The sequence below is a fragment of the Pygoscelis adeliae genome, unplaced genomic scaffold, assembly GCF_000699105.1.
Source record: "Pygoscelis adeliae isolate BGI_AS28 unplaced genomic scaffold, ASM69910v1 Scaffold10, whole genome shotgun sequence".
NCBI lineage: Eukaryota > Metazoa > Chordata > Aves > Sphenisciformes > Spheniscidae > Pygoscelis > Pygoscelis adeliae.
In genome coordinates, this window is record NW_008824053.1 from 7,202,277 (window position 1) to 7,220,587 (window position 18,311).

Here is an 18,311-nt window from a genome sequence, read left to right on the forward strand (position 1 = left end):
TTATTTTTTTAGACCATTTTTTGCCTCTCTTTCTTGCAACTCTTGAAAGAAGATAATTTAAAAATATATAAAAGCTTTGATATTTTTCTAGTAACAGAAGCTCTGATTCTGTGAATGAAGCAATGGTCTGAAACTTTGACTGTAACGAAATATTGGATCCTAATGTTACCTTTCATCACAGGCAGAGATAGCACTTTTAGAAATTGTTTAATTATTGGAAACATTCATTTATGTCTCAAGCATAACTGGTATTAAAACTTCTTTTGCCTCAACTTGAATGTACAGTATACTGTAGATTTTTAACAAAACAGGTTCTATATTTATTAAGTTGTGTGATTTGAAAATACCTCTTTGATATATTTCAGATGACTTAAAGTGCAAAACCTTTATATATTTGTAAATAGACAAAGTGATTATGCTGAGAAACCATGAAATGAAACCCATGCATACATAATATTATTTTACATGGCATTTTAAATGTTTTATAGTGATACTCAGTTTACAGATGCATTAGGACTTTCAGTGGTTCAGTCAGGAACCAAATTATTTCAAATGTGAACAATAAACGTGTAATTCTAAGAAACCCTGGTTCTGTGTTTTGTGTGCACTAAACTTTTAAGCTATCATGGTTGTAGGGCTGTACGCTATGTCAACAAATCTGATGCTGGTTTTGTATTTTGTTAGTTTTTCCTTTTAATTGACTCCAGAATCTTTTGGTGTAGCCTTTGGGAAATCTGTTTTGTTTATAATGTAATAAAAGTAGCCAAGTAGAGGTAAGATCTTTTGAAGTCTCCTTCACCTGACTCAAAGCATGCGCTCTTTCTTCCCCATTACAAACCCATCTTGTCTCTTGTTGGTTTTCGTGCATCTGTGAACGCATGTGTGTAGCTCTGATCCTACTGTAATTGACCTTTTGGAAGATGTCTAAGAAACTTCTGCCTTTCTCAGGGTTGTAGGAAGGAAATTAACTCTGAAGCTTAGAATCCTTCACTGAAAGCGCATTGCTGCTCTGCCCGTTATCTTCAGAATTGGATGTAGTGGAATGATTGGACTACCTGGAAAAACAGCAATAGAATAACATAGGAAAGGGAAGAAACTGGAGTTCTCCAAGGAGCTAAGACAGAAAACTGCGATTTCTGCTGATTAGTTCAGTACATTGAGTTGCAGCTTGAGATGAAGTAGTAGCCAATGCAAACTGCAGAGGATACTTGTAGTATGGTTTGCGCACAGCACCCTTAAGGAAGCAGACGTGTATATAATGATATTCTTGGTCAGCTTTCTGCTGCATAGGTAGTCAGGTTGGAAAGACGATACAAATAACATCAAATTTCTTTTTTTTTTTTTTAATTTCTCCAGTTCCCCCTCAATAAATGGGTGATCGTAGTCATGTCATCTGCTGAAAGGGTTTAGCCGTGTATAGTTACTGCTGGGCTTACACCTTCCCCACAACGTGTTGGACAGCTCTTGCCTGAATTTTAGTTATGGAAGAATAAATATACATAAAACATATTTAAAGATGTAAAGTGAAAAATGTAATATATCGGCAATTGAGTGGGAGAGCAGTACTTTACATGTAGGATTCTTATTTTCAAGCTAGTAGGTTATTCCAGGCCTGTAAGGCCATAGTTGAGGCAGTATCAGTATGCCACTAGGGGCTGCTGCTCTTCTGAAGTAATTAAGGTGTGCCTGCCGGTGCTTTATTGGGCTGCTTAAATGCATTCGGTTTAGTTGGACTTTTTTACTAGGCAGCTTTTCTTCATGACAGTAATCGTTAGGATAATAATGCCTTCGAAGAACAAAATTATTTACCTATTTAATCTTTTGTTTGTGCCTATTATTGAATGATTAGTAATCAATGAACACTTTGTACTAATTTTTGCTTCAACATTCTGTAACCCATCTTACAGAAGTGGAAATTCATTTGAATGCCTCCGTGGGAGAACCAGCTGTGCTAGAAGCGTGTATGCAGTTGAGTCCCGAGCTGACCTCTTAGACCTGATCTGGAAGTCTGGGGTACAGATTCAGCCCTGTCCCTGTAAAGAAAGAAAACATGCCTAGAGTTTTCGGATTGCTCTATATGCAGTGATCGGGAAGCTTCTAAATCTGAAGCCACTGCTAATGACGGTGTGAATACTGCAGGGGGTCTGGTTGGTAGTACGGTGACATTGTAATACTTCACTGCGTTGGAAACAACTTCAGGATCTTTCTTACTGAGAGACTGTTGAAGAGCAAAGAGGGAGACTGCTCCCAGGAGTGTGATACGGGTGTGTCGCTACACACAGGTGCATATTTGAGATAATGGAGCAAGCGGCCTACTTAAGAAGGAACAAGAAGTACTGACTACCAGTGACTGATTCGCGTACAGTTATCGTTCGCTACCTATGCATGATACTGAAAAGATGAGTGGATCTCTTAAACTATGGTGGTTTATTTCACAAAATCTGTCGATATAATATGTATTGCTGCTTTTTCAGTCTACGTGATGAGAGAGCGCTTTCACCATAAACATCAGTCTGACTAGGTATGAGAACGTACTTTCCAGGATTAGATTACAGCTGTTAATTTTTTTCCCTTTCATCCCCAGTGGTTGAGGATGATACAATATAGCTTTTGCAAAAGACTGTATAGCAAAAAATGAAAACTTTACTTAAGAAAACTTTCTCCCTACAAAACAGCCCTCTTCCTAATTTGAAGAACTGCTTCCACCAGCTTCTGCAGACTTGCTCTATTTCAGTTGCAGCAGGACAAAAATATCCCCATGTGTATGAAAAAAAACCCCAAAACAACAGACCATATCCTAGCTTTTTCTTGGGGATTATTCTATGTACACTTCACCCGGGCCAAGGTAACTAATAAATCCCCAAGATGTTATCAATTTAAACAGGTTATTCTTGAAAGGAAAATAGAAGTATTTACAGGGTAATGGCAATGCTGTGCATGTTGAATTAGTTTGCTACTGCTTTGTGCTGCTTTTTTCTTCTTTTTTTTTTTCTTAATTTGCAGTTACCACAAAGCTTTTGTGTGTGAAGACACGTAAGACATCTTGTTTTTACTGTCTTCCTTTCCACCCCCCCATCTAATTTGCGAGAGAAGTAGATGGCAAGATATGAAAGGTTGATATAGTTGGATCCAAAAACTGATCCCAAAAGAAATGTTCAAATTATCCGATTTATTTATTTATTGCTTTCAGACAATACATTTGACCTCTAATGTTCACTATGCCCAGCAAAGTTGCATTGTAATAAAAAAAAAATTAAAAATAAATTAAAAAAAAAAATCCCATGGTATACACTGTGGTGTAGTTTTCACACTGACACAGTGAGCTGAGGCACAAAACATGCTTGTTCCCTTGAATGTAAGGATAGATTGATAATCGTGAAAAAGGAGACATTTCTTGCTAATGTCCCCCCGCAAAATGTAGTCTTCTGCAGTGAGCTGGATGGCAGCTCCCAAAATAGAGGTTGCACAACCCCAGGAGGAATTGCAGCCCAGATGAAATCTGTTTGAAAAAGTCAAGACTTGTGGGACTGACGACCCAGGAAGAGCAGTTGCTAGTGGGAGACTGTAGAAACTGCTGGAATAGAAAAAAGTGTTCGTTTCTGGTCGTTAAAATAGTGTTTGCCACTGATCACGCTCCTGTGGCTAATCTTGTAGGTATTGTGGGAACAGAAATAAAGTGACTGAATAACCAGTATGTTGTAGATGTTGAATTAGAATCGGATTCACATTTTTTGTGTGACTTCAGGCAATGCAGTAAATTGTGGGCTTTAAGTTATTCCTCCAGAAATGCCCTCCAACTCAGAAGCCCCTGTGCATTTTTCTTCCTTTTTTTTTTTTTTGTTTCGTTGATCCAGCTGCCCCCCAGCTCAACTTTGGAAGACTGTGTAACTTTGGGGGGGGCTTGACCAGAACTCATTCCACCCTTTTTGTGATTATCAATCTATTATCATGCTCAAAAAGGGCAAGTGTGTTTTGTGCCTCTCCACTTGCCTCCATGCCCCTGACATTTCTAGAACAGAACACTTGCGTGAACGTGTTCCTGGGCTGTCGGTGTAAATGAGTGATGAAGCCGGCTGCAAGCCTACATCAGTTCAGGTACTTGGCTGCATTTTGTATTTGGCTCCTTAGGAAATGCAAAAGTTCTAGCTGACCTGCACTCCCATTCCCCCTGCTTCCCTGCTAAGAGTCTCTGCGGGTTTTAATTGTTCACATTTAGCTGTCATTTACCTTGGAAGATAAAATATTTACAGATTGCTTATGAAATCTTTGTTCATTTAAAAAATATTCCTGGTCAGTGTGACCGGAGCTGAAAGGACACGCTGAGCCTCTGATTTATTTAAATATATATATATTCCATATATACAGGTTTTCAGTAGGATGTTAAATGTGCTTTGATGCACATATGAATATAAGAATAGCAAGGGTTTAGCTGTCCTCATCCCCTCTCTACAGGGGTGGCCGTAAACCAATGCTGAGGGAAGGGAAACAACACCATTAACGTGTGTGACACTGCCTCTACTTTGTTAATTGGGCCACTATCAGTGAGATAACAGTTTGGGTCAGATGCCAGGTCAGCATAACCTGGGCAAAATCAACCTAATCTATGGCAGGACCAAATACCAGCAGCCAGCTGTGACACAATCTAGGAAATTAAGTAATGTGTTTATTGTAAACTATTGTAAATGGCCTAGTAAAATTGTTTTACTAGGATAAGTAGAAACTTTTAAACAATCCAGCAAAGGACTTATATGAGAAAATCAGTGGGATGCCAAGGTATGACCTGATTTCTGTTACTCCATCTGAAGAGAAAGTATGATTGCAAAAAGGGAAGTGTTTACATAAACTGATAAAAAACTTGAGAATTCAGCAGAACACAGCCACGTGTTCCTGAGCTTTCTTCCATAAAAGTCTCCCCATGTCCGGCAGAGCCCCATTCACCTTCACTATGAGGGGAATCATACTCGCCCTAGCGCTCGCCCTTGTAGGTAAGCCCACATATCCCTTCTTCATCTCTCTTTCCCAAAATTTCCAAGTTGGGGAAATTTCAGGGAAATTGTTGCCAAGTTCAGTGGCAACAATTGGATCTAGACTGAATGTTACTCATCTGGTTTTCCATCTCTTTTTGCAGGTAGCCAGAAGCTTGACATTGGTAAGTAGATTTCCTTCCATAACCTTCTTTCGGGGACTTTGTTGTGATTTCTATTTATTAGAACACGCTTGCAAGTATTGTGAAAGTGCCTGTTATTCCCCACAGACCCCGGATTCGGTAGCAGAAAGACCCACGTGTACAGCTATGAAGGCTGGGTGTTGAACGGGCTTCAAGAAAAAAGTTTAGCCAAAGTCGGCGTGCGCTTGAGCGGCAAACTAGAGATCAGTGGGTTGTCAGAGAACGTTTACCTCCTCAAGGTACCGTGTCCTCTTCCAAACAGACCATGCAACAGTGAACTAGAAATCACAGTCGTAATTGCATCCGGCTAATCTGTGGTTTAGGAAAGCTGTAGGAAACACAACTGGAGACTTAGTGCTGTAGATGTTGGAGAATGATCTGCAAGCTAAAGATTCAGAAGTGATGAGTGATTTGGCTTTCCACCAGTGTTTGTGGTGGCAATTGTTCGTAGCAGGTGTTCCTCAAGACTTTGTGTCAGAAATAGAGGTGCCAAAATCAGGGGTTCTGTTAGAAAATGGTTATTTCTAACTCAAGGCACTCAAGGCTGCTCTGAGTTTAAGATTTGATTCTAGTCTCAACACACATTTCCAACTTCTGTGGGAAGCCAGGACTTGGGTATGTAAAATCATTGTCATGCAGGCAATTAATAAAGGTAGACTTAAAAAGTGCTAAAAGCTAAAGATAAAAAGTGATAAGCGATAAAAGAAAGATTAAAAAATGAAAGGCATCAAAAAGGAGAATGTAATAATATTTAGTGTTTGGATAATGCAGTAAAAGATCTGTACACGTGAAATCATGCCTCTGCCGACATCAATAGAGATAGGACCTGACCCATCCGAAATAAATGTTTCAGAAAAATACTTTTATTTGTGTGTTTAATTTAGTTACAAATCAGAGCTTCATTTTTGAGCACCGAGTTCAGTGCCAGAGCTCTCACTGGTTGTAGTCGAGCTGTAGATCTTTCACTGATGAGGGCAAGATGCCAAAATTATGGGCTAGGGACTGCATTTCGCACTATAGTCTTCATCCGGAAATTCTTATATGGTGTGCACCAGGCTGTGCTCCGAGACACCTAAACTGGCAGTAACTTTGCCAAAGTTACTGAAATTGCTCCTGATTTACATTGTGTCTCAGTATGGGGGGGGAGGGGGGAAGGTTTATGGCTACATTGTTCATTATTAACAAAAAAAGAAAGGGTTGATTTAAGCAATTCACAAATATGAATCAAATATAGCAAAAAAATTTGGAAGGGGACGGATTAAAATGAAACACTCTAAAACTGTAATTTTTTGACATTTAGAATGATATAAACTTTTTAAATGCTAAATTTCACCTAAAGCAGAATATTTATTTTGAGCCTGAAAAAATAGAGAGAATTTTATTTGAATTTTTTTAATTACTTTTTGAATCAGCCTTGCTCCCTATAGAGTTAATGCAAGTAAAATGTTTAAAATGTCCCTGGGAGATAATAGCAATACGTTAACTGCTTCTGTAAGATAAAATAACACTGCTGAGCCCACAGGGTTTATACTGGTTTTGCAATAGTGTAAGCAAGAGACAAAAGAATAAACTGCTGTGTGAATTGCTAAGCCTGTATTTGGAAGGAAAGCATACTGAACTAGTGATTATGTTAATTTCTTCCAATCGGTATGCATATTTAGTACCAAAGTAATTTTATTCACTTAAGTATCTCTTCTTAATTTCCTCTCAGATCCGCTCTCCGCTATTCGAGGAATACAATGGCATCTGGCCCAGGGACCCATTTACTCGATCTTCCAAAATCACCCAAATGGTTTCTTCATGTCTTACCCGGCCCTTCAAGTTTGAATACAGTAGCGGACGGATTGGGAACATTTATGGCCCAGAAGACTGCCCCGCTATGTGTATTAACATAGTGAGAGGAATACTGAACATGATGCAGATAACCATTAAAAAATCACAGAATGTGTATGAGTTGCAAGAGGTTTGTTTTCTCCATTCTAAAACTACTTTACTGAAAGGATGTGTTCTGTTTAGGTGCTCTTCCTTCAAGAGTCTGTTTATTTGCATCTACTATCAAATGTAGAAAAATCATCAAAAAAGGTCAATTTTTATTCACATAGAAGAAGATGTGTGCATATGTGTTGAACGAATTATCTGAGCTGGATTCTTTTTAAGATGTCTGCCTTTAAGACTTCAGGTGCAATCCTTTGAAGAAAAAAGAATTACTAGCTATGAATGTATTTGTTATGTGGCTTCGCTGATACAGCTACTTGGTCCATTTTATTTGTTCATTGTTGATATTAATTAACTGATTACTTTTTCATTTTAAACTGAGTCCCCTGACTGAGTATTGTTCACATGTCTATTTTTTAGTTCAAAAGGATTAATTGTGAGTAATGGTAACAGGTTACAAAACATAATTAAGACTGTTCAGTAGCTCCTTAGCCTCCTACCTTCAGACCCTTCAGAATCTTCGTTCAATAAAACTTCTTGCCATGCAGTGAAATCCTGATATAATTGGGAAGTCTCATTGCCTCTGTTGATGTGCACAGGCTGGAATTGGAGGTGTTTGCCATACAAGGTACATCATCCAGGAAGACAGGAAGAACAGCCGAGTCTCCATTACCAAAACCGTAGACCAAAATAATTGCCAGGAAAAGGTGATGAGGAGTGTTGGAATGGCTTACATCTATCCTTGTCCTGTCGACATGATGGTACGAGAGATGTGAAAAGATCTTCCTGATTACAAGCACGGCCATTCTGTTCCCATTCACTCTTTGGGTCTCTCTGTCCTCCTGCAGAAGGGAAGGCTCGTAAAAGGGACTGCGGCTTTCTCCTACAAACTGAAGCAGTCAGACAGTGGCACCCTGATCACAGAAGTGGTGTCGCAGCAGGTGTATCAGATCTCACCACTCAGTGAACCTACCGGTGTTGCTGTCATGGAAGCAAGGTAGGTGGGACATGGGCTTGCTTCACAAAGTGAGAGTAATTATAGATTCTGGCAGTCCCTTTCACCCCCAGTTGAAGTGAATGAGAATTGAGCTCCACAGCAGTTGGGTAGAGCTGCGAGTACTCATACTCAGGGTTGCCACACTCCTAAAAATTCAGTGAACCATCCTTTATTTGTACCCTGGTGAACTTGGCACTACAATTACATGGAAGAAAAGGAGAAAAGCTCTTTTGCTCGTTTATACCATAAGAATGCAACTTTACTACTCTGTCCTGAAAAAGGGCTAATTTATAGCGTCAGGAGGAAGATGGTGCACATAGAAGTAAGATCATTGATTACGCTGAGTTGGTAGCTCTCATTCAGAAGACAGCAGTTTAGCTCCTCCTCAGAAACGATTTCATTGTAGATAACTCTAATGCTATTTTGTTCCAATTAGAAGGCTTTATCCGTTAGCAAACTGTGATTTTACTACGATACGAAAAATGATTAAAGAGTAGAACTGATACCATCACAGTATCACTGAGCCAACAAACAGCCAAAGCAGATGGAGGAAGAAAGCTAATTCATCCCTCCCACGGCACTTGTCTCTTGACAGACAACAACTCACCTTGCTTGAAGTGAGAAGCGAACAGGGGAGCGCCCCGGACATTTCCATGCAGAGCTACGGAAGCCTTCGTTACCAGTTTCCATCAGTATTGCCACAGATGCCACTGCAGCTAATCAAGACGAAAAATCCAGAGCAACGGGTATAGCATTTTTAGGTCTTCAAATTGCTCTCCTAATCAAAAAATTAATGAAAGAGTAATGATCATAAATTCCAAAGGATTTAATTATGTATGCCCTCTCTCTCTTGTGTTTTGTAACAGATAGTAGAAACATTGCAACACATAGTCCTGAATAACCAACAAGATTTCCATGACGATGTTCCATACAGATTCTTGGAGCTCGTCCAGCTCTGCCGGATAGCAAGCGCTGATACTCTTGAGTCCATCTGGAGACAATTTTCAGATAAACCCCGCTACAGGTATTTCATCGCATCAACTTATAAGAAACTTTTCCATTTTTGGAGAACTGACAGCTAAAATTAAGGATTTTTTTTTTTTAACCTGCTTGCAGGCAATGGCTGCTGAGTGCAGTTTCTGCGACAGGCACCACAGAAGCACTCAAATTCATTAAGACCAGAATTCGCAGCGATGACCTTAACTACCTTCAGACTCTTCTAAGTGTTTCTTTTGCTCTCCATTTAATGAAAGCTGATGAACACACTGTTCCAATAGCAGCAGTGAGTAAATCCGTGTGAATCTTTCCTATCTGATAACAAAAGGAATGATAATTGATGACTACCTTTGATTATTAAGTACATTAAAGACTGGATTCTCCTCTCATGTACACCAATTTTGTGCAAATGTTGAACCATGAATTTCTTTTGGCATTACATATATGAGAGGAGAGTTCAGTCCTGTGTCTTCATTTCGCTACATGGATATAAAGCCCTTCTCCCATAACAGCTTCTGAGAATAATTCCCATTTTTGTTTGCTGGGATCACATGTCACGCCTTCTACAGACAAAACTTTGCCCACTTTAATCCCTTACTTCTGAAACAAATGGTGATTTGTGTGCTATGGCATTTGAATAGCTCTTTTAATTGCAAACTATTCCTATGAACTGGAAAGTGCTGCAAGTGAAAGTATTAGTGCAAACATAAAATATTTTGACACTATAATGAATCATTTATTCTGAACAGGATTCTTCCCATCTCTAGTCAATATTCTTCTTCTTAAATAGGAAAAAAGGGTATGATGTGAGAATGCATCATTAATATAATTGAGTTACACATTGTTCTAAGGATATTCCATTTATAGATTGATGTTTACCCATAATCTTTGTATTTTCAGTATTATGCTCAGTCGAGGAAAATCAAAATGGTGCTATCTAAACTTATATATATTGAAACTAGTGGGGAATTAAGCTCCTGAGTGAAGCTTGCAAATAAAATGTCTACAAGCTGATTTAATTTGTTTGGATGTGAACAATAATCATTCTGCAATTGATCCCCTCGGATAAGCTCTGATGATTTTCCTGCTCTGAAAGCTATGTGAAGCACTGTATTAAATACTAAATTAATTTTTTTTTCCTTTTTTTCCCCACAGGATTTAATCACCAGTTCTCGAATCCAGAAAAATCCCATGCTTCAGCAAGTTGCCTGCTTGGGATACAGTTCTGTGGTCAATAGATACTGTTCTCAGACCTCAGCTTGTCCTAAAGAAGCTCTTCAGGTGGGTGGCTTTTTGTCAGGTTGTTCTTAATAGCTTAGTAACGTTCATTACATTAGCTTAATTCTGTTAAGATACAGTATAAAAATGGCAATTGGACTTACAAATACACATTTCATAGGTCTCCTTCAGAACAAAGGCAATGACTCATTTTATTAATGTAGATATTTGCTTCATCATTGAAAACACAGTTTTCACATCGTAAGGTAAAATCCTGAGAGAAGCCATCACTGAGTGATTTTATTAAAACCAGTTGCTTTATTGTGATAGGCTTTTCCATGAGTAAGGGGAAGACTCTTGACAATCTAAACATTAGGAAGAAAAGACTGAACTGTGCTTTGTCTCTAAGCCCATCCATGACCTGGCAGATGAAGCGATCAGCAGAGGCCGTGAAGACAAAATGAAATTAGCCCTGAAGTGCATTGGTAATATGGGAGAACCAGCCAGCATCAAGCGCGTCCTGAAGTTCCTCCCCATATCTTCATCCAGTGCTTCTGATATCCCCATCCACATTCAGATTGATGCCATAATGGCCTTGAGAAAAATAGCTTGGAAGGACCCCAAAACGGTAAGTAGGATCTGTCAGGGATTTCTTTACTTAGTGAGCTAGAGAATATATACTGTAAGGGTAATGAATTTAATGTTATCATGTGTGTGGATTCAGCATGTTATAAAAAAAAAAAAAAAGGATTCTTTTTAAGAACAACACAATACAGTTCTATATTTCAGCTGATGTTTTCTGCTAAGCTGTAATAATTATTAGTCAGTAGGAAGCTTCCAAAAGGATATCATCAGTGTTTCTTTAGTCATCTGTCATAACCCATTAAGTCCTGTGCTAGTTATATATGGTGGAAATTTAGCCACCTAAAAGTCAGACATATAATTTAACCTGCCTTGATAGTCAAGAGGAGAGAGAGAGACACTTTCTCTTGATCTCCTAGGCAAAATGTCAACATTGCTCTGCCTCTTTTAGACCCCTCCCTTAAGGCTGGATGAGTCCCCACTGACCTCCCGCTGAGGTTGCTGGCGCGGTGAGCATAGGCAAGACTCCTGCCTTCCAGATGGTTTAGATATAGGAGCTATATGAGGCAGCACCCACGCAGACTGCCTTTGGTGAGCTGCTGAAGCTCCCCTTTTAAAAGTGGTCTAAAATAGTGAAGCATGCTCACCGAGTCAGTGGAGTTACTCCAAAGAATGAATCTATCTTATTATCTACCATTGTTTCTTCCGAAGTTACTCACCGATCTTTGAATGTCAGTAATGCAAAAAGCTATGCTGATGTCTTTTTGATTGTGGTGGGTTGACCCAATATGTGGGCATTTATTTCAGATTCAGTGCCAGCCCTTCTCCATGGGGCTGTTCCTCCACGGCCCCTTCAGTTGTCCTAATAAAATGATGTGGAACCATGCAGTAAAAAAGATCAGGAAACCTTCCTGCAGGGGTAATGACCCCCTCTCCCATATTTCTTGTGGGTTACGTGTGGGTCCAGTCTGCAAAAATGTCTCAATGTTGGTAATTCCAGACACTGTGTTTTCCCTCTGCAGGTGCAGGGATATCTCATCCAGATCCTTGCAGACCAGTCGCTTCCCCCCGAAGTACGAATGATGGCTTGTGCTGTTATCTTTGAGACGAGGCCTGCCCTGCCTTTAATAACAACGATAGCTAACGTGGCAATGAAGGAGAGCAATTTGCAAGTGGCCAGTTTCGTGTATTCCCACATGAAGGCTTTGTCGAAGAGCAGTTTGCCGTACACGTACAACATGTAAGCAGAGGCAGGAACGAAGTGGGCGATCTTCTGCAAATAATAAGTTCTGTTACATTCTTGTCAGTGAGCGCTGCATGTGCTGACAAACTGAATTCAGTTTACATTCTGAAAGGGTGCAGCTTATTTCTGGATATTATTACCTTTCTCATTTTGTTTAGATCTTCGGCTTGCAATATCGCCCTTAAGCTGCTGGCCCCCAAATTGGACAGGCTGAGCTATCGGTACAGCAAGGTCATCCGTATTGGTGGTTACTTTGGTGAGTAAAAGCGTTTCAGTGACCAGGAAACTTTCCCTTCAGAAATCCATTCTTAAGAGACATTAAGTCCTTTGGAGAAATACGGCATTCTGCATTTCAATAAGAAATTGAATTAAATGTGACAGTCACATATTTAAAAGTGCGTGAGTAACCATTTATTAATTTGGGCCTAAACAGTTAAAATTTATGTAATGATGTATCTTAGAGTCAGTAATGGAAGAAGCTGCAGAAATATGATCTTGAATGATAAGCAGAGTGGTTAGAAAAAAGACGTGTCTTTTGTTTACTTCTGCCATAGATAACTATAAAGTTGGTGCTGCTGGAGATGTCTTTGTTATGAACAGCCCGGGAACAATGTTCCCATCAGCCATAATTTCCAAGCTGATGGCATATTCTGCAGGGTCAGTGGCTGATTTGGTGGAGGTAAATATTTACCTAAATCGATACTAAAGCAAATTAAACTTAAAATTGACCACAAAGTTTCCTCTCTGTAAGTATGTTTCAGACTGGTCCTTCTCATGCTGTTTTGGCAGGTTGGTGTCCGCGTGGAAGGCCTCACAGACGTCATCATGAAACAAAATATACCGTTTGCTGAATATCCCGCGTACAAAAAGATAAAGGAGGTTGGAAAAGCTGTAGGTATTTTCAGCAATGCAATGTGTGGGTTATATGAAGGGGTATTTAGTGAGGCTTCTCATACTAGTTAAGCCCTGTCTCAGAAGGTAAACTACCCGCCCAGCAGTCAGCTCGAGTATTTCTGTGAAAGCGAGATCTGCAGTGGGACTGCAGGGGACATCACTCCCGCGAGGGTTGCGATAGCTCCTGCAAATTCTCGCTCTGGCCCTGCCTCCTCCCCACCTCATGTATGGCTGCAGGAGGAGGAAGGGAGGAGAGGGGGGAGGTGGACGTCGCAGTGTGTGTCTCATGCCTGGCAGGCTTCCTCCTCCCTCCCGTCATCTACCTCACTTAGTTTACAAGAATATACCTTCGTCTTCAAGAGAAAAGGTGATTTGTTGCTGTGCTTTCAAACTGGGTTTAGTGGTACTAATGGCCCAGATCCTCTGTGTAAATGTTTTCCAGCCTCCGGGCAGGAGGCTGTTCGTGGGCATCTCAACGACAGGGAGTAAGTCTGAATTAGTGACACTGTGCTATTTACAAAGCAGCAAAGAAACACAAGCAGCAATGGAAAGCTGCAGCTTGGTCAGTGATGGGTTTGATCACTTTGCTGAATTAGCATTTGTAAAGTGTTGCATTAAAGAACTTTGCTTGTTTCTTTATCTTTATGTTCCCTAGCTGCTGGGATAACAGGAGCTGCCAGAAGAAACCCCCTTGATATCAGCCTACTTGAAACTATTTGGCCAAGAGCTGGCCTACGTCAACATCAATAAGGAAGTCCTCCATCAGGCTATGAAGGTACCAGTAGTACCAGTAGTACCAGGTACTACTTTTCTTTGCAAGATTTGAAACCATTGTACTTTTATATCCCAACCTCTTGGATGTCTGTTTTACTGCAGACTGTGCTAGATCCTGCCGACAGGAACACAGTGATGAAGAGAATCGCCAGCCAAATTCGCAGTGGCATTGCAGGACAATGGACACAGCCAGTGTGGCTGGGAGAGCTGCGATACATCGTTCCTACCTGCACCGGTCTGCCGCTGGAGTATGGGTCATACACCACTGCTCTGGCACGTGCGGCGCTCAACAGTGAGTTGGGAAGTACGAGATCAGCTGTGCGAGCTCTGAGCAGGGGATGAGAGGGACAGGCTAAGAGAGGCTGGAAAAAGAAGTGGAAAAACAGGAAGTTAGAAAAAGAACTGATTTTTGCAGTGAAGGGGAGGTAGTGAAGATGTTTGAAGAAAAGCTGGACACAGCTGATTTCTGCCTCATCTTTGAATGGATTGAAGACAGAGAAAGTGAGGTGAGAATCTGGGAAACCAAGAGGGAGAAAGGTCACAGCATTCAAGCCCAGAAAAAACAAGAGCTGCATGGGGACCTGGCTGCAGACAGAGGCAGAAGGGGGTGGCTCCTGAGAGACGCACACACAAGCTAAGCAGGATCCAATGGTGATTTAAACAGAGAAGAAAATAGAAGACAATCAAAAGAGTAACATTAGAGAAGGCAGGAAGAGAAGAGAGCTTGTGAAAAGAGACAGAGAGTTCTGTTTTAAAAGAATAAATATGCAACTACAAATACTTATCAAGAAGTTAATTCGGTGATCATACTGTTTGTTGTGCAGCAGACTTTTAATTTAGGCAATCCTGACCCTTCCTTTTGCTGACACCACGTAAGGCATGAAGGGTGAACTACATGTACTTGTGCTCTTTATAGAGGTCTCATATGTGCCCACTCTTCGCTGCTCTTGGGTTTTGGTTTCTTAGTTTGTTTTAATAACGTCTTTGAACCCCTGCCCCTTGTTTTGTGGGTGTTTGTAATCTTTTTTTTTTTTTTTAAATAACATCCTTGTAGCCAAGTTGGGGAGGTATGGATTGGATGGATGGGCTACAAAGTGAGTGAAGGCTGTCTGGACTGCTGATCTCCAAGAGTAGCCAACAGATGAAAATCTAATCGGTGGCTTGTTATGAGCAACATTCCTGTGTCGTTAGCACTTGTTCATTGTCTCTTTTAACAATCTGAATTTTGGAAAAGAAGGCACCCTCAGCAAATCTATGTCAATGATGACATTGAATTGGTGGGCGCAGTCACTGCGCTGGGGGGTCAGGCTGCCACCCCAGGGGACCCTGCCAGGCTGGAGGGGATGGCCTGACAGGAGCGTGATGAAATTTGACAAAGGCAATGCAAAGTCCTTCACCTGGGATGGAGTAACCCATGCAAGTGTATAGGCTGGGCCCAGACAGAAAGCAGCTTTGCAGAAAAGGGCCAGGGAGGCCTGGTGGACAAGCTGGTATAGCGAATCACCAGTGTGCTCTTGTGGTGATGAAGGCCAACTGCATCGCTGGCTGCAGCAGCAAGAGCAGAGCTAGCATGGAAATGATTTCCCCCCTCTATTTAGCACACTGGAGGCTGCACCTGGAGTACAATGTCCAGGTTTGGGTCCGCAGTACAAGAAAGATGTTCACACTTGATGTGAGGAAATATTGGAGAGCAGGGCTTGTTTAGCCTGGTTGCCCACCTTTCTTCTGGCTCCAAGCATTTCTGAAATTTTAATGTTATACTAATTAACAAACTTTCAATTTGGGTCAGCTCTATTTATTTCCTTTTTCAGTATGTTGCATCAGAACCTTTGCCTATAGAACAAGCTTTCTATATATTTTCAGTATTTTTCAGACTCATAAAAGATCTCGTGTACCCCAAAGTCCATCTTGTTTTCCAGACATATTTTTTGTGTAAACAAAAATATTACCTCTTCCTGAAAACTGTGCCTTGCTTAAATTCAAATTCTTTCTTTCACTTTTACCGTTTTTAAATGTTGCTCTGTCCTTTGCAGTTGATGGAAAGATAACCCCCCCTTTAACTGGAGATTTTAGACCTTCCCAGTTTCTTGAATCCACCGTGCAGATTCGGTCTGACATAAACCCAAGGTATGGCAGGTTTCTAAGGCTGTACATATGATGGAGGTTTTTTTATGAAAAGGCAGAACCACATGTTAAAAAAGAGCACCTTTCTTACACCTGACCGCTTCACTCTGTTTCAGCTTATACCTACATACAGTTGCAACAATGGGTGTCAACACAGAATACTTTCAACATGCTGTTGAAATTCAAGGCAAGGTCCTGACAAGAGTGCCAATGAAGTTTGATGCCAAGATAGACGTGAAATTAAAAAATATTAAGATTGAAACAAGTCCATGCCATGAGGAAACTGACATAGTGGTTGGAAGGTACAGTAGCATTACGTCAGAATACTTTCTGTTGCTGAAACCTTACAAAGTTCACTATTCACTGACTTCTTACGGAGGTTTCTAGATAGGCAGGGTGACTTTTCAGGGTGTAGCATAACCTTTGGGAGAAAGAGCAAGTAAGGGAAATAGGGGAGTTAAAAGTCAAAAGATACCTAAATTATTTAGGAGTTTAATTTTTAATTTATTATTTTATTATTATTTTGTGTTTTTAATTTGTATTTGTTTCTTTTTATTGCCTTTTAGGGTTTTTAATTTCTATTTTTAAATGAATGCCTTTCATGTTTTGGACATTTGTTTAAATTTATCCAGATTTTGAAAACTTCCTGTGATACAAGGAACTGATGATTGTCATGAACTTTTATTTGTCTTTAATAATATTTATACTTATAGCTGTATATACAATCCCCATGTTCATACCCAACATACCTCTGTGCTGTCACATGATACTGACAGGGACATATTTCATTTAATCCAAAGACAAGGGGCTGGAATAATTTACCATTTTTTGTGCATCTCTCAACAGACATAAGGCTTTTGCTGTATCAAGAAATATAGGAGAACTAGGTGTTGAAAAGAGGACCTCAATTCTCCCAGAAGGTGCTTCATCAAATATTGTGGAAGAACCTTTCAAACCATCAGAGAGAGCTTCCAGTGAAGGTTTCACAATGGTAACCTATTTCTTTTTGCTTGTATAGTGATATTTACCCTCTCTGTGATGCACGTGTCTGCAGTTTTACTCTTGCCTATGATATGCTCTCAGTGGTATTCACATACTCATCTCCAATGCAGCAAGGAGCTGACAGCATGCCAAGGAAACAAGCCTATAGCTCTCAAGAGGATCTTCACCATGGCACAGGAAGAAAAACTCGTAAAAGAGACATTTGCGTCAAACTGCATCATCTTGGTTGTCAGCTCTGCTTTTCCAGAAGGTCACGAGATGCCAGTTTCCTAAAAAATACATTTTTGCACAGATTAATTGGAGAACATGAAGCTAAAATAGTCTTGATGCCAGGTACAATATTGAGCACAGGCCTTGTTGTCTTAGGTTTGTCGGTGCTATTTGAAGCAGTATAACCTTCTAACGTGTGCAATTGGTGTGTAGTTCAAACAGATGCTGATATTGACAAAATTCAGCTGGAGATTCAGGCAGGATCCAGAGCAGCTTCCAAAATAATTCATGTGGTAAACTCGGAGTCTGAGGAAGATGAGTCATCTCCGTATGAGGACATTCAAGCTAAACTGAAGAAGATTCTAGGCATTGAAAAAGTGTTCAAGGTAAGAGACTTCGAGCATGAGAGAGGGGAATATTTTCCCATAAATGAAGCCAGGGGTTTGAAGTTCAGTGTGGAAAGCTGGCACGGGAAAGCAAGGATGGGGCTAGTTTGAAAGGTGCCAGTGCCAGGCCTGCCAGCCAGTGCCACATCTGGAGGAACTGACCCTATGGGGTGCATCCAGCTGGGGCTGTTCCTCCGTGCTGGGCTAGATTTCAGCTGGGCAGAGTAGATCCAAGGGTTCTGCAGCTTCTGCAGTGAGTGAGGCAGGGAAGTTGTTTTTCCTTGAAAGGCTTATGTGAGCAGCTTGTCTGACACCCAGAGAGGTTTTACTTTGTAAATACAAAACCAGACATATCCCCGCTCTTGCACTTCTCTTTGAACTGTTTTTGCAGGTTGCAAATAAAACACGACACCAGAAGAAGCAACCTTCTAAGAAAGGAAACACTATGCTAACAGAGCTTGGGACAGACCCCAATGCAAAAAATCCCTCCAGCTCATCTTCTGCCTCCTCAACTGTCTCCTCTTCTTCCTCATCATCTGCTGCTTCTCGTGATCGTAAAAAGGCCGTGGATGAAGATGAGAATGATGAAGTAAAGCAAGCGAGAAACAAAGATGCAAGCAGCAAGAGCAGCAGCAGTAGCAGTAGTGGCAGAAGTAGCAAGAGCAGTAGCAGTAAGAGCAGCAGTAGCAGCAGCAAGAGCAGCAGTAGCAGTAGCAGCAGTAGTAGTAGCAGCAGCAGCAGCAGTAGTAGTAGTAGCAGCAGCAGGAGCAGCAAGAAGAGCAT

General features: G+C 40.7%; 1 protein-coding gene across 1 annotated transcript in view; it reads left to right on the plus strand.

Annotated features, from left to right (window-relative positions):
* Positions 1-4,945: 4,945 nt before the first annotated feature.
* The window catches only part of LOC103925145 (vitellogenin-2-like), a 24,003-nt gene continuing 10,637 nt past the window's right edge, over positions 4,946-18,311 (plus strand). Inside the window, 23 exon segments of the mRNA XM_009333805.1 lie at positions 4,946-4,985; positions 5,129-5,149; positions 5,255-5,406; positions 6,879-7,130; positions 7,702-7,863; positions 7,951-8,099; positions 8,695-8,845; positions 8,966-9,123; positions 9,216-9,381; positions 10,251-10,376; positions 10,723-10,941; positions 11,918-12,135; positions 12,297-12,394; positions 12,693-12,817; positions 12,928-13,029; positions 13,688-13,807; positions 13,909-14,098; positions 15,840-15,933; positions 16,047-16,232; positions 16,777-16,921; positions 17,043-17,265; positions 17,356-17,528; positions 17,920-18,308. Of these exon segments, the coding sequence (XP_009332080.1) occupies positions 4,946-4,985; positions 5,129-5,149; positions 5,255-5,406; positions 6,879-7,130; positions 7,702-7,863; positions 7,951-8,099; positions 8,695-8,845; positions 8,966-9,123; positions 9,216-9,381; positions 10,251-10,376; positions 10,723-10,941; positions 11,918-12,135; positions 12,297-12,394; positions 12,693-12,817; positions 12,928-13,029; positions 13,688-13,807; positions 13,909-14,098; positions 15,840-15,933; positions 16,047-16,232; positions 16,777-16,921; positions 17,043-17,265; positions 17,356-17,528; positions 17,920-18,308 (3,659 nt within the window).